The sequence below is a fragment of the Thalassophryne amazonica genome, chromosome 9, assembly GCF_902500255.1.
Source record: "Thalassophryne amazonica chromosome 9, fThaAma1.1, whole genome shotgun sequence".
Lineage (NCBI taxonomy): Eukaryota > Metazoa > Chordata > Actinopteri > Batrachoidiformes > Batrachoididae > Thalassophryne > Thalassophryne amazonica.
In genome coordinates this window covers 41365360-41381758 of record NC_047111.1, presented here as the reverse complement: position 1 = coordinate 41381758, position 16399 = coordinate 41365360, and the positions used below count along the sequence as shown (strand labels likewise).

Below are 16399 nucleotides of genomic sequence, written 5' to 3'. Positions count from 1 at the left end.
GGGCCGTAAAACGACTACCTTTCTTCCCCTAAAATATACGTACGTGTGTGTGTGATGAAAATTTATAACAGTGGACAAATTACACCTCGAAAGCTATAATGTTATCAAGAGAGTTCGCCAACTTTGTGTTAGCAATGCTAAAGTAGCATCGTTAGCAGCCGGGGCTCATATACTAGCCGAGCTGCCGAACCTTCACAGCCCTCTTCTTTTTCTTTTTTTCAAATGAACGGCGAGATGATCTACCACACTTAACACTTACCTGCCGTTTAAGAGTGGATAAGTTTATACAATGCGCCCGGTGTTATAGCTCGAGCTTCCGAACAAGAAGAAAAAAAAAAGAACCGAAGCTTCCCCTCCTTCAGGTGTTTTGTTAGTGAGCCACGACACAGCAATGGCTGTCCGCTTCCTGTTTATGTTTCACAATCACCACTCCGCCGCCAAAAAATCCCCTCAACATTTTTCCACATCGCAGATTTTTATTAACATAATTTGGCGGAGTTTTTACATACATTCAATAACCATTGGAGTTGGTTGTCAACCAGCGAACGACTGTTAGATTATTGCATTTTGTAATGCAGGGTTAAAAACACTAACTCTATTTTTGTAGGCATTTGTGGAGTAGGTCTTCTGTATAAAATAATTACTTTTTGATAAATGCTCACAGACAGAAAATGAGGAGTAATAGTACAGTTCTCAGGCGGCACTGTTTCCAGTACTGTGGAAAATCCAGAACACCGGAGGAAATGCCACGTGTACACACTGCGCATGCGCGGCCAGACTTTACGCTTATCCTGCTGGGTGATCCCTAACTTCCGACTGACGAGGCAGGTTCAGTGTTTCTTACTCTGACAAGGCCTAAAGTTAGTCACTAGTGGGCAGTAACACAGAGTTTGAAGGCTAACCATGGCCTTGTGATCGGCAGCACGTTAGTGAGTTAAGTTTTTTTTTTTTTTTTTTTTAAAGTCAGAAACGGGCAACGTAACAGAGCCTTTTTCTCTGAACAACCTCAGTGCTACAGGTTCCCGGATACTTAAGCTAGTAAAGCTAAAGACGCAGCTAGCTGTTGGCCAATCCGAGCCCTTCTAAATTTGATTTTCGGTGTTCTGTTTCGAGATGTCAACTGCAGGGTTCAACTCTCAGAATGGGACAGGAGCGGGACAACCGTACGCGAACGGTGAGTAAAAGTTGTTTTCGTTACTTTGATGTAAATTTCAGCTACATAGTTAGCATTAGCTGGCGAGCTTAAGGTTTGCTAACATTTGTGTATTTTCAACATTTCCTGACTACATATATGATCATTTGTTAGCTGTGCTGCTTGAATATACTTGTGGACCAATAATATAAGTTGGTTTTTCTCGTTGTGTGTTGGCTTCTTGAAGTGATTAACCAACAATTTGGCCAAAAACATAAAAACATGGATCATCACCCCCCCCCAAGCCAAAACCACCACCAGGTTCCAGACTGGAAAGTTTGTTGTGCATGGATAGGTTCTTTTCTGCGCAGTTTTCCCCACAGAATCTGCAGATGCGCGCAAACGTATGCTTCTAATTTTGTTATGTATGCCTGTGCAATGACAATAAAGCTTCTATCTGTCTTGTCTTTTTGGCAACTGAAAAATATGCATCTCAGACTGTCTGTTCCAACCTGTCACATTTAGGCTGTTTATTTGTTGTTCTTCACGGCTTGCATCCAGTAATCTGCACACCTGTAAGAATTGTCACATGCTTCCGAGGATCCACACAAAATATTACTGCGGTGTGTCCGAGCAATTGTATAGTTGGTCAAAACGCCTTCCCTATGCACGTAACAAATTTTTCAGTTAGGACCATAGGTATTTGTTGTTTTGTTTGCAGGATTATTGGTAGAGGTGGACTATAAAGGCCTTTTTTTTAGGAAAAATACTTGGTAATGAATTTAAATTAGGCTTTTATTGTACAAAAACAAGATTTCTAAAGTGTATTTTTCTGTGGTGATTTTTTTTTTTTTTTTTTACTTCCTGTGACTACTGGTGTTTTATGAAATACCGTGATTATGCTCAACATTTAGTATGTATCCTCATAGGTCTAACACACGTAAAGCTAATCATTCAGCCATTATGTGTGGAACATCCTGAAAACATGGCTTGTTCTGGGTAGTGATACTGAGGTATCACTGGCACATGTCACTTTGTCTCTCATTCTCTTTGTTTTTTTTCTGTAGGTCATCTGTTGTATTCTCCAGGTACTCATCAACATGTTCAGCCACTGTGAATGGTCTGCCTTGGGCCTTAAGTCTACCTACCTACCTTTTCTGTTCTTGACAGGCAGCAGATTAGCCTTCTTGTTACCCAGCCTAGCAACTCACATTTGGCAAAGTGTAAAGATTTGATAGATGATAGAGTGTAAAGATTTCAAATTCAATACCCTAAGTGGCTGCTTCGTTTGGGCTGTCAGTGTCAGTTATTATGCAAAGCTAGTATGATGATGTGTGATCTGCCTAGAGACACAAAATATGGCATCTTGTTTATGGTATTGACAAAATGTTAAGAAAATGCTGGTTAAACACTTCTGGTTGTCAGAGGAGCGCAAGTCCCTGGGGTCGGGGTAGGCAGCAGGTGACGAGCTCCTCATACAGAGGCCCTCCAAGGAACTCAGTCCAGCGGCTCAGTGTTGGCCCAGTTGCTGACTTTCATGTCGGCCTTGACACAGTCAGAGCAGGTCTTCTTGGGTCTTCCTCGTCCTATTCGACCAGGCATAGTCATACTTGTGATGGTGTTGATGGCCAAATCAGCACGCATGACATGGCCATACCAGCGGAGGCGTCGGGAGCACAGTACAGTGGTCACGTCTGCTATCCCCAGTCTGACGAGGAGTGAGCCGATGGTGACATCATCTGACGCCTCTTACGTCCTGGGCATGACGGAAAACTGCATCCAGCTGTGGAGCTCTTCAAAGTGTGGGAAACTTGAGGCTGCCCCTTAACCACAGTTGTCTCTGGGTGCCCCGTGGGCAAGGGACAGTGCCTGTTTTGCCTCCCATCTCTGGGTTACGAGCCCTCCCTGGGTTGTGGGGCTGCCACATCTGTGGTGGCAGGGTTTCCTGCAGCATACATCGACAAGCTGGTGTCCTGGTGCAGCAACCACTGTGGCCCGGCGTATGACTGCCTCCTAGTGTGGTGAGGAGTTCGGTGGGGCACACGGCCCAGGAGAGGGAACTGGTGGTAGTCGCGGATGCCGTGTAGATCTTTGTTGGGGGTTAGGCCATGGGTTCAAGTTCTCCGTCACCACGACGGAAAATTTAGCCACACATACGCGGGCACGTGGTGTCATGCATGTTTTGGGGCCGAAATATGATACTCTCATTGTCAAAGCAACATCCCATTCTGCGCTAATCAAAGCAACAGCAATGTCAGCGTGGATGGCGCCGCACCACGGAGGAAGAGACTGTGTGAATTTTCACTCCTCTGCTCTGTTTACTGCTTGCCATGAGCCACGGTCCTTCTCCCTGTCTTTGTGGGAACATTGGCAGACCTTTCCCAAGTAGAGCTTGGGGAAGGTCTGCCAATGTGGCTTTGTTGGTTCTTTGTTTTATTTCGCTTTATCTTATTTTTTTCCCCGCTAAAACCCTAAAGAGCATATGTCTGTGAGTAATATTTACCTTTTTTATGTTAGACCAACCTCTTATGGTCTTCTGAAGCAGTTGAGAGATGTATTTTATAACTTAAAAACGGGACTGATGCTAATGCGTTAGCATGTCTATGGGGTTTTCAATGTTAAAGTTAGCATTAAGCTGTTCGCATCTCAGCACGTTTGTGTGCATTTTTCTGTATAATAATTAATGGCTCAGCAATTGTTGTCATAAGAGTCAAATGTATTACAAATTGTAATTTTTTTAAATTTTTATTTATATATTATTAATAATAATAAGAAGAATAGCAACAACAACAACAATAATAGTACACTCAACAAAAATATAAACGCAACACTTTTGGTTTTGCTCCCATTTTGTATGAGATGAACTCAAAGATCTAAAACTTTTTCCACATACACAATATCACCATTTCCCTCAAATATTGTTTACAAACCAGTCTAAATCTGTGATAGTGAGCACTTCTCCTTTGCTGAGATAATCCATCCCACCTCACAGGTGTACCATATCAAGATACTGATTAGACACCATGATTAGTGCACAGGTGTGCCTTAGACTGCCCACAATAAAAGGCCACTCTGAAAGGTGCAGTTTTATCACACAGCACAATGCCACAGATGTCGCAAGATTTGAGGGAGCGTGCAATTGGCATGCTGACAGCAGGAATGTCAACCAGAGCTGTTGCTCGTGTATTGAATGTTCATTTCTCTACCATAAGCCGTCTCCAAAGGCGTTTCAGAGAATTTGGCAGTACATCCAACCAGCCTCACAACCGCAGACCACGTGTAACCACACCAGCCCAGGACCTCCACATCCAGCATGTTCACCTCCAAGATCGTCTGAGACCAGCCACTCGGACAGCTGCTGAAACAATCGGTTTGCATAACCAAAGAATTTCTGCACAAACTGTCAGAAACTGTCTCAGGGAAGCTCATCTGCATGCTCGTCGTCCTCAACGGGGTCTCGACCTGACTCCAGTTCGTCGTCGTAACTGACTTGAGTGGGCAAATGCTCACATTCGCTGGCGTTTGGCACGTTGGAGAGGTGTTCTCTTCACGGATGAATCCTGGTTCACACTGTTCAGGGCAGATGGCAGACAGCGTGTGTGGCGTCGTGTGGGTGAGCGGTTTTCTGATGTCAGTGTTGTGGATCGAGTGGCCCATGGTGGCGATGGGGTTATGGTATGGGCAGGCGTCTGTTATGGACGAAGAACACAGGTGCATTTTATTGATGGCATTTTGAATGCACAGAGATGTACATCTGGAGCTGGTCCCGGGGCGCCTAATGGCGACCTCTGCTCCTACTGGCAAATAGGATGGGTTAAATGCAGTAGCCACATTTCATTGTGCAGGAAAGTTCTTCTGTTCTGTGCATATGACAATAAAATTTCCTTGATCCTTGATGAGATCCTGAGGCCCATTGTTGTGCCATACATCCAAGAACATCACCTCATGTTGCAGCAGGATAATGCACGGCCCCATGTCGCAAGGATCTGTACACAATTCTTGGAAGCTGAAAATGTCCCAGTTCTTGCATGGCCGGCATACTCACCGGACATGTCACCCATTGAGCATGTTTGGGATGCTCTGGACCGGCGTATACGACAGCGTGTACCAATTCCTGCCAATATCCAGCAACTTCGCACAGCCATTGAAGAGGGGTGAACCAACATTCCACAGGCCACAATTGACAACCTGGTCAACTCTATGCGAAGATGTGTTGCACTGCATGAGGCAAATGGTGGTCACACCAGATACTGACTGGTATCCCCCCCCCAATAAAACAAAACTGCACCTTTCAGAGTGGCCTTTTATTGTGGGCAGTCTAAGGCACACCTGTGCACTAATCATGGTGTCTAATCAGCATCTTGATATGGCACACCTGTGAGGTGGGATGGATTATCTCAGCAAAGGAGAAGTGCTCACTATCACAGATTTAGACTGGTTTGTGAACAATATTTGAGGGAAATGGTGATATTGTGTATGTGGAAAAAGTTTTAGATCTTTGAGTTCATCTCATACAAAATGGGAGCAAAACCAAAAGTGTTGCATTTATATTTTTGTTGAGTATAATAACTAATAATGCTACAGTACAATTTTAGAGAAACAGACAAAGAACCTGTTAAAACAAAACAGAAAAGATAAAACCAACTAACAGTGAACATAAATAAATAAATATAGAAATGAATAACTGTTTACTGTGAACATGTAGTGACTCTTAAACCTCCACTTCATCCCTGTTTTAAGTTTAATGACAATTTGTTTCAGTCAAACCACATCTAAGCTGTTTTTACACAAGAAAAAAATAAAATGCAGTAAACTGCACATTTGTCTTTTTTTTCATGAAAATATCTTATTAAAGCTCACATATTACACTTTAAAATACTTTCGTGGACTCTTGCTGTAATATGTTGTCAGTGGTTGAGATAGTTTCTGTAGGCATCTAAAAATGCTCATAATTGGGTGAAACCTGATGGAAATCTCCTCGTGGTGTGTTGGTAATGTATGTATGTGTAAAATACAAAATGCAAAACACTACTCCAGGTATGTTTTTGCTGAGAATATAACATAACTTTGTTACAAGGTCAAACGTTGATGTTGCGTGATAAAGGCCTTTTAACAATAACGCACTTAAAGAAATAATGGCAAAACTCACATGTAAGTAAAAAAACAAACAAAACAAAACGATTCATCGAAAAAAATAATCGACCGATCAATCGATTACTAAAATAATCGTTTGTTGCAGCCCTCATTTGTTTTACGAGTGAGAGCATTTTACCAATTGAATGTGAATAAGCAATTTTTATGTTTCTCAGTGCGCATGCGTTTTCAAAACGGGTGACAGTGTTACTTTGTGCACAGCAGAACAATGTTGTCAATTGCTTTAGGTCCTAATTTTGTATTTTATTGACTGTACAGCTAGCGACACAGCACCCATTTGGTGCATTTACTGGATTAGAACCAATCAAAATACTACAGAAGACAAACAATTTTTACTTGACAGTTTGATGTGAGTTTTCTTTGTTTCAGAGGGCTTCATACCCATTAAAATTCACTAGAATATACAAAATTTGACTTGCTCTTTTAAAAGATTTCTGGGGGAGATCCCCCAGACTCCCCAGAATCAAGACTACATGCTGCCCCCCACCATCCTTTTATGTTCAGGTTTTGCATTCTTTTTATGCTTTCTCTCTCTCTCTCTCCTTAGAGGCTATTTAGAATAGATTTGTATACTGTATAATGTGTCTATTGTATTTATTGAGGGGGAAAAAAAGACTGTGCGCCCCCACTACGCCACATTTTAGGGAATTGCTGGCATTGATTTTTGTCAGGAAAAAATTTCAGTCAGATGAAAATTTATTGCTTTAACCCATGGGCTCGGCAGAGCAGCCACCCTGTAAAACCCCGCTACAGTATTATGACTAGTCAGTCTACAGAACCTGTGATAGGCGGTGCCAGCAGACGTCACGCAGGTGCTGGCAATGTTAAAATAATATGCAGCGATGACGTATTTGAATCAGGATGCAGTAACAATGAAATGAGGGCGTAGTAACAACTGTATTGACATATTAGTGACATAATTAAAACTAATAGGGGTTCCACTGATGTAGTACAAATGTGGTGCAAAGGAGCTCTCCCAGCAGCAGTTTGTGGACTGCATTCTGAATGAAATGTGCCAGTAACTGTCCATGTAGCTGAAATGCAGCCACAGCCCCCCCCCCCGACACACACAGACACACACACACACACTTGATCTCCAGCCTCATCATGCTCTAAATTTGTGGGGAGAGCCTTGTATTTGTGTGTGCATTTCAGTAAGATGAGCACAGCAGTTGTTGCGGCAGACTTTTGCCAAATTAGCACGTAGCCCCACCTTGGATCTGTTGTGGTGACCCTGAGTGAAAACAAGATAACAACCAAAGGGAGTTACTTTTACAGCAGCTGGCTTGGTGAATAAGGAGCTGGCATGCCATTCTATGGACTTGGGTTCTAATCCTGCTCATGCTGCTTCTCTGTGTACTCTGACAAGACCTTTAATCTGCGTTGTGTCAGCCCATCCAGCTGTAAATGGGGTACCCACCTTAGCTGTGGAACTAACTTGCGTTGGGCTGGCATTCCCTCCAGGCGAAGTCATTGACTCTTGTTCTCTTCAGGCAACAGAATCCAGAGATGAGCGCCAGGCGGCCAACATAGGATTTACTTTATTTAATAGAGACGAGTACATTGGCAGAACAGCTGTTTTTCTACATGTGGGCACAGGAAAACTTGCACAAGGAATGACAACGCACAGGATGTGATGCAGTATTGAAAAGGGAATGATGGAAGAAGTAAGTGGGATATGCACATGTGCAATCATGTGACTGTTCAGAGTAAGAACGCTGTAAGAAGGGATTGCATACGTGCTACATGCTTGATCATGTGCGTGGCAAGAAATTAGAGGGAACATGTCGGACACCGTGCGAACATGGCAGGGACTTAGTCATTTATATATATATATATATACATTTATATATAAATTTGGGGGAATATTTATTCCAGTTAGCAGTATGGTCCATTTTCAAGTAATGGCGATAGTCACAGCTGTACTGTGTGTGTGGCTACCTTAACTTTTTAAGATGACATGGAAAGTATTAAGTTTTAATTAACTACTTGGGGTTTTTAGTGAGAATGTTTATTGCCACATAGTAATGTTTGTGCCTTCAATGTTATGCAATTCAGATCTTAAGATGGATATGGTGCTCAGATGTTTGCAATATAGGCTACTGCACATGTGGCACATTGGAGCTAGTCCAGATAAGATGCCAAAGAATTTTCTTCAGACTCCTTTTTTTTTTTTTTTTTTTTTTTTTTTTTTTAATCCAGTGAATTCTGTCTTTCTCTCTCGCTGTAAGAGAGAGAAGTGAGTGCAATGGCACTCACTTCAAATTTCAGTGCAAAGTTGAACACAGAGGAAAAAAGTCTGAAGAGCACTGATTAAAAGAATAAATCCTTCAGAGTCCGTAGCTGCTATTAAATTCAGAAATTAACTCTATTTTACAGATTAAAAAAGCCATTTCAAATACAAAAAAAAATCTAATCTAAAATTATCTTCCTTAAACTCAAAGCAAATCTCTTCAACTTGATATAAATTGATTAAAACTATAAAAGCCAAGATGATGGGTTGCATAAGTAATGGAATGCTTTGGTATAATTCCTGTAAAGAATCATTTTTATTACCAGTTTTCTTCAGAGAAGGCAGGGGATGGATACATGAACATTTCCAAGTCACTGAATATGTCTTGGACTTTATTTACATCAGTTGTGAAGAAATACAAACAGTATAGCACTTTATGGTAAATCTGTGTGGAGAAGACAGTTCTCAAAAACTGAGTGACTGTGCAAGAAGGAGAAGTGAGCAAAGCCACCAAGACACCCAGATAACCCAGAAGAAGTTGTAGGCTTGTGTGTCTGTGATTGGTGAAATTGTGCATAGTGCATGTTTTTCATTTTATATCCCCAGTTATACAGCTTCAGAATGAAGTGGTACAGAGGAGGATTTGCTTTCACCAAAACATGACATTACATCCCTATTTTTTTGATGTCTAAGTTGCTTCGTAATAAATCCTTGAACCTCCAAGACCATTATTGGAGGGAGGGAGGGAGGGAGGGAGAGAGAGACAGAGACGGAGAGTGTGATGGCTTAAAGTCCAAAAAATACAGTAACCTACTTGGTAAAGTATGGGATTGCAGCCTCTCTCTGATTGTTTTATGTCACTCATGTCATACAGTAGCTGTTAATATTCTACATTTCTGCAGCTCTTTTCCACCTGATACACACACATGGTTATGTACAATGATGCCTCTCGTCCACCCATTCACACACCTGGAGCAACTTAAGGATTAAGCAGCTCCCATCAAGTATCAATTAGTGAATTGGTTGTGTGGCGGGGAATCAATCCAAGGAGTCACTGTTCGCATTAAGCTCTTACGTCTTGGCCTCTGCCTCCTGTGAGCAGTTTAAAGCTGCTCCGTTTGGCTATGGGATGCTGTGAAAGTGTTTTAACTTTTTCTTTTGGCTGCTCCCGTTTGGGGTCATGGGAGCAGTCAAAAAAAAGAAGATAAAACACTTTTACATCATTCCATGAAAGTGTATCATAATAGTTGTAATTTTAAATATAACACAATGCTAAAATACCCTCAGCTGTATGAGCATTGTGTTATTTATAATTTGCAGTACTTTATTTATTAAGAAACTGTTATCTTATGTACAACTTGTACATGAAAATTCAGTAAGGTATGTCTTCTATAATATATTCCAATTCTAAGGTAGAACTATACTACTGTATACTAAGGTATATCTAAAAAAGGAAGAGTAGAATAGAAGAGTAAAATAAAGTAGAGTAGAGCCACTTAGGTGCTTGTTCTTGAGAACCAGGGATGGTAGGTTGAAAAGCTTTTTTATCCCAAGCCCCCTATCAATCAGAAACAATCTTTACGTTTTAACGGCCTTTGCAGGAGGCCTTGCGTGTGTGCATGGATGAGATTGTGACAAGAACAGAAGTTGTGCAAATCAAGGAATATGTGTTGATCACTCTCTGTGCATTTGCAGGTATTAATAACAAATTTAACTCCATAGGAAGTTAGCTTTGAGTTAGCGGAAGTTAGTGTGCACACTAATGTCCGCAAATTGTCTTGTAAATTAGTTCAGATCTGTTATTAGGTTCCAAAAACAGCATTTTCAGTTTTACAAGTGATTATTTCTTGCTAGTTTTTACATAATATATGACAGGCATTATTTCTAGCCAAAAACAAACCGAAGTTAGCAGCTTGCAAAACCATGAAGTGACGTCACCATGCTAACGTCCGCTAAATGTTTTGTAAATCCTTCCAGGGGTGTTATCAGGTTCCAAAACAGCATTGTCCATTTTAGAAGTGCTTGTTTCTCACTGGCTTTTACATAATATCGGGTGTGCCAAAACATATGTAACATTTTATTAGCAAAAAAAATGGTCAAAGCATATGTCTAGGAAATAAATTTATGGCTGGATAGAAAGCTGAAAGGTTGAAGTTTTTCATACCAATGTCAATATTGGCCCTGCATTTTGTCATTCTAGCATAAAGTTGCTGCACCTGTTTGACACTCTTGGTCTGGTGCCAAAACTCAGTAATTTTTGTTCGCTGTAGTATGGTTAATCTTGGCATTTTCCTGAGTCTTGCTTGACATCAATATAAACTTCAGGGTCTCTGCAAGTAAAAAAGAAACATAAGTAATTATGTTTGTAGCATTTAAGGGTCAAACCGAGTGTTTTAAATGTTGTATATTTTTTGGGACGCCCTATATATGAGAGAGGTGTTATTTCTAACCAAAAACAAAACAGTTAGCAGCTAGCGACACCAGGAAGTAACATCACCACACTAACATCCGTGAGATCATACCATAAAATTAGGTACAGAATGTAACTTTTTAACTTCTTAAAATGGGTCCAGGTTAGCCATCTTTGAACTTGTCCAAGGTCTGTGTCCCAAGACTGTTCGTTTTCAATTTGAAGACCCCAACAGTAATAGGACTGGACTTATGCTGAACATGGACGGACGGATGGACGAAAAGCCTTCACAGTACCCGATGGCCACATTTGATGGCCTCGGGTAAAAATGACACATTGAAAATAATTTTACCTATAGTATGTTTACATTATTTACACGGTGATGTGTTGTGTAAACAAACCTATAAAATCGAAACAAACTATATTTTTGAGCTATATTTTCTAACTGGACTATATCACTCTCTTTTCTTTAGGTCCATCACCTTACCCTGTCACTCTACAGCAGCAGCAGCAAAGCCCAGGAGTTGGATACAGTGCTACCCACCAGTCTCCCAACAATGCAGTGCAGACCAAAGCCCCCATACCCACTGCCTCTGGACTCTACCCCTCTGGACCATACCAAGCTATTCCCCCATTCAGCTGCTACCAGCCTGTCCCACCATCAACGTCCTACCCAACTCCTACAGGCCATCCACTGTTGACTAGGCCTCCAGTGGCGGGTCCATTACCCAATACCCCTCCTCAGTCTGCTAGCTCAGGGCCTAGAATGCCTGCACATGCTACACCCCCACCTCCCATTGTGTCTTCTAGTAGTTATTACCCAAACCCTCAACAGCCACAGAACATGGCTCCTTCCTGGTCATACAGCACAGCTCTGCCAACAGTGGGGCCACCCTCTCCTATGAGTACACCACCCCGTAGCCTGGTGGCTAATCACAGCTCAACAGTGACACTACAGTCATTGGGTTCTTACATCTCTGCACCACCACCCCCTGTGTCCCACAGTCCCAGTCAGACCCCTCCTGTGGGCATACCCCCCACCTCTTTACATGGATACACCCAGCCAGGTATGACCTCAAAGGTAACACTGAAAATAGAACTAGTGTCAGTAACAGCATTGTCCAAAGACAATTTTATTTTCAGAATTCAGAAACATAATTGCATGTAGAGGGAGGTACCAGTGACAGGTGGAACACTTTCATGCAGACAGTCTTGGTCTTCCCTTATTCTCTTGTCTGTGTTGTGTCATTATCATGTGCTGCAGGTATCGTAGAATGCTGATATGTTGGAGCTGGACATTGGCCCCTGCTCCTACATTCAACATGTTGGGTGGCCCTTTCATTTGGCTCCCTCCCAGCCTAGACCTGTTCACTTCCAGTTTGTACAAAGTTCAACAATTTGTTATATTGTTGTTACCAGTGTAATGCTGGCATTGATCATTGGGCAAAAGTTACTTGTGGTAAATTGTAGGTATTTATGTCAGTTAGTGCTCTATGTTGTATGTTTTAATTCCATTTTCTTGTTGTATTGTTGAAAACTGCTGTTGCTGCACCACGTGACACAACGTGTGGTGGAGCTTTCAGAGTGGCAGTGGTGCTGTCATGGCTGAATTACACTCGACATTGCTGGTTGTATTTGTGGTTGATTCTGTTCATTCTAAACCAAGGCCAGATTATTAATTTTTAATTCTGTTTATACCACATCATTTACATTTCAAAAGTTAGAATTCTCTTGGACATCTTCAAAACCATGACGTCCCAGTGATAGAGGTGTCACGGGTTGTAAAACTCACAATTCACATGAAATTGCGGCTTAAGTTATGGATCGTACCTTTTCTTTTGCGTGGACACGACAAAAAACTATTATAATATCATGGCAGACGAAGCAGTGAAAGCAGCTAAGTGTCAGATCACAGCTTTTTGTGCTGTCTGATTTAACAGGTGCACTTCAGGCTGCGGCTCCGAGTCTGAGCATAGTGCGAAAAAATAAATAAATAAACGGTGGGGCTTTTAATCACGGAAATGACTCTGATCTCACATGCGAGGGGTTTAGTGGAAATACATTGCGATCGGACAGGACATTTTATCTGATAAGAGCAAAAATCAGTTGTACAAAATCTGTTATATACAGTGTTTACACACCTCTTTTAAGGTGGCCTTCAGAGGCTGATTCCTTTTAACAGCCTCCGTTCATGTGAATGCAGTTTTTTCCTCCACTCACACTTTGATTTCACTGACATCTGTATCATGATTTACACAGTAATTACTCTAAAAACAAATTACCTCAACAATAAATCTATTTTACACAATTATGTGAACTTCACAAATGAATCTGCATATTGTGTGTGTGTGGGGGGGGGCTGTAGCTATGATCCTTTAGACCACAGATTACTGATGAGTAAACCTTGGGATGTCCTGTTTAATAGAGTAGAAACACTAATGCATCCTTAAACAACAGGAAAATGTGTAATTGGTGCAGTTCATGGTGGTGGTTGTGGGGACAGATTCTCGAAAATATGGAGAGGTGGACTCCTCACCAGTTGGGGTAACCAGAAGCCAGAGCATGCAAAACAAATCTGGCACTGATCTGGTGACAGCCTGACCTAGTGGAGATGACATGAGCAGTAGAGAAATCTAAAGACATGGTGAGCTGGATACTGTTGAGATGCAGGATTGACAAGTGTAATGTAACCTGGGTGACAAATCCTGTCATTTTTATTTTGTGTCTTTCCCATATTACCTGTACCTTACATGCTTGCTGTTACGTAACTATGTCACACGGCCAATTGTGTTGGCATAAGATACGGGAGTGACTTGCTTCTGTTAGGACCGTGAGGGGTGCGTGCATTGCGAGTAGACTGCAGGAGCCTTCTATCAGTGCCATCGATCTGAAACAACTGGGCGTAGAATGTTGATAATCTATAGAATCGGCCAGGTTTGATGGCGAGCTAAACGAGCCTAAACAACTATATGGGACTTCCAGAAGATCTCCCTGAACTCCAGTGAACTGAATCTCCTGCCTTGGTCTGGTAGGAGGCGCCATTGTGCAGTCGCCTTTCCTTCTTTTTGTTTGCCCCTCCGCAACTCTTAATCACAGCCCAAATATATACATCTTTATTGGACTAAAAACTCTGTCCAGTATTTGGACCATTTCTCCTTCTGGTTCGTGTGAGGTCGTTGAACTGTGGTCCCCTTGGGCAAAATTGAAATACACCGACTGGAACTTGCGATCGCAAGATACCATGCAGGGATTTTTTTTGTTGTTGAAATGTTACATTTGGACTGTTGAATTGTGATCACTTGTGACTTTACTATTTTTATGGTGTTTATTGAATGGCCATTCGCATATATGTTGTATGTTAAATTTGTTGTCTTTCACAATATAGGGTACCGCTCACACCAAAATATAATTCATGGTTCAGTTTTTTATTCTCCTCTCCTAGAGCCATTCTTAGTTCTTCTGATCTAGACTTTTATTAGTACTGAAACTGCACTATTTCTGAGTAACGCCTCTGGGCTACAGTAAACATTGATTTCCTGATCGGTACACTTGTAAGATGACCATGTTATTTTATTTTTTTTATTTTTTATTTTTTTTTATCATTTACTGAACAAATCACTGTTTATTTTGATATTTGCCAGGAACTCTACCACTCCCGGTGAATCCCATGACTCCTCACACATACCAACAGAGCAGGGCACCTTATGGTCCTCCACCCATGGGCCCCACACAAACTATGAAACCCCCACCACCTCCCACTGGACCACCAAAGATTAATGCCACATCTCCACCCCCCAAGGCAGATGGTAAATTTTTAATTTGTTTTTTGGCAAGTTTTGTGTTTTCTGCTTTGTATTTTGTGCCAAGTGGTAAAGATGGTGACGTGTACAAAGAAGTGTTATGATTGCACTGTGTAGATTTGACTGACATCATCATAACTTGGTAACTGACAACACAGCTGCTATGACAACTGTCTATCATCATAGGTAACATGAACTAGTAACTATGAATTCACAGAAAATGCTGCTGGTGTTTAAAGAGGCGTGGGTTTTGTTTTTTTCCCTTGCTTTTGGATCATTCACATTTTTGCATTAAAGTTTAGAACATAACAGTATGTGTTTTGTGGCAGATTGTTAGTAGTCAAATAAATTAGCATTAGAGTGCTAAATGACAGTCAGTTAACCTAGAACAACATTGTTACTGAGTAGAAATTTTTATTGAAAGGGTCATAGTTTGCTGAATCACTTTTTAATCAACCTTTTAACGTACTTATGGTTTCATATTAAGCTTTCTCTGATGAAGCAGCAACCTCCTTTGCTCCGCCCTGGACCCGACTCGCTGTTTACGGCAGGCCCCAGACTCCTGGTCGACTTTCGGGATTTTTATTTATTTTATTTATTTATTTTAGGATTTCTCATTCTCCTGCCTGAACATAAAAGGCATAATCATATAATCATTCAGCACTAATTTAAAAAAAATTTATATACTAGATTATAAATCATTTATTCCAACTCTTTAACTTGTGCGGGCCCTGATAAAAGTAAAATGAGCCATAGTGCTTCTGAAAAATGCACAACAGTCAAGGGCATTTTGATTCATAATCATTGTCACGTCAGGTACCAACGTCTGTGTGAACCTGCTTGAGGGTCACTCTGCCTGGGTCCAGTTACAGTCCACTTTATGACTTACACCAGCACAGTACACAGTCAGTCCGCATTGCTTTTTGTCTACAAATGTAATATGGCTTTAATTTTAAAGCAAAATTCTTATATTTTACAATACAATAATAATAATAACAATAATAATTACATACCCTGAAAGCAGCGTTGCTAATTTTACTTTGCACAAAGAGCCATGCAGAATTATTGTTGATCATGTTGCACTGTCCACAGTAAACTGCAGTTCTCCCGGACTCACCAGCTCCTGGTAGCTTAGCTTAGTCCACAGTACACACACCAATGACCCAAACGGCTGGAAGCTGGTCCATGTCATGGCTCCCCTGTTAGGGCCTCTTCACACTTAACACGAAAGACATAGAAACCGGAAGAAAATCCGTGAGCCAAACACAAAATGGGGAACTCCGAAACATTCCAGCTGCTGTCGTGAGGGCCGCATGGTCACACAGGCATGCACGACACACCGGCGACTGTTTCGTGCACACTCATGTGCGTGCATGAACACAGTGTAAGCAGCTGGAGCGTGTGGAACCACATCGCACAGTTGCGGGGGTGGGGGGCAGCTGGAACATGTGGAACCACATCATGCGCTGCTATGGAGAAAGAAAAAATAAAAAATACATGCCACCCATGGGATTTGAAAGTGCAATTTACAAAAGCTCTGATTAACAGACGGAAACTTTACCACTGCGCTACCATCACTGTCCTATAACTGGAGCGTAACATGCCTAAAATCAACAAGGAGATAAACGTATTTATAAAAAAAGAGGAAGTATTTATTTATGGCGAAAATA

The 16399-nt window shown here is 41.5% G+C and overlaps 1 protein-coding gene across 2 annotated transcripts in view; it reads left to right on the top strand.

Annotated features, from left to right (window-relative positions):
• The first annotated feature begins 782 nt into the window (after positions 1 to 782).
• The window catches only part of sec24a (SEC24 homolog A, COPII coat complex component), a 54982-nt gene continuing 39365 nt past the window's right edge, over positions 783 to 16399 (top strand). For both annotated transcript variants that reach the window (XM_034177956.1, XM_034177955.1), the window contains exons 1-3: positions 783 to 1174; positions 11403 to 11996; positions 14571 to 14735. In XM_034177956.1, the coding sequence (XP_034033847.1) occupies positions 1114 to 1174; positions 11403 to 11996; positions 14571 to 14735 (820 nt within the window). In that variant the 5' untranslated portion in view covers positions 783 to 1113. The remainder of the gene's footprint in view (positions 1175 to 11402; positions 11997 to 14570; positions 14736 to 16399) is intronic.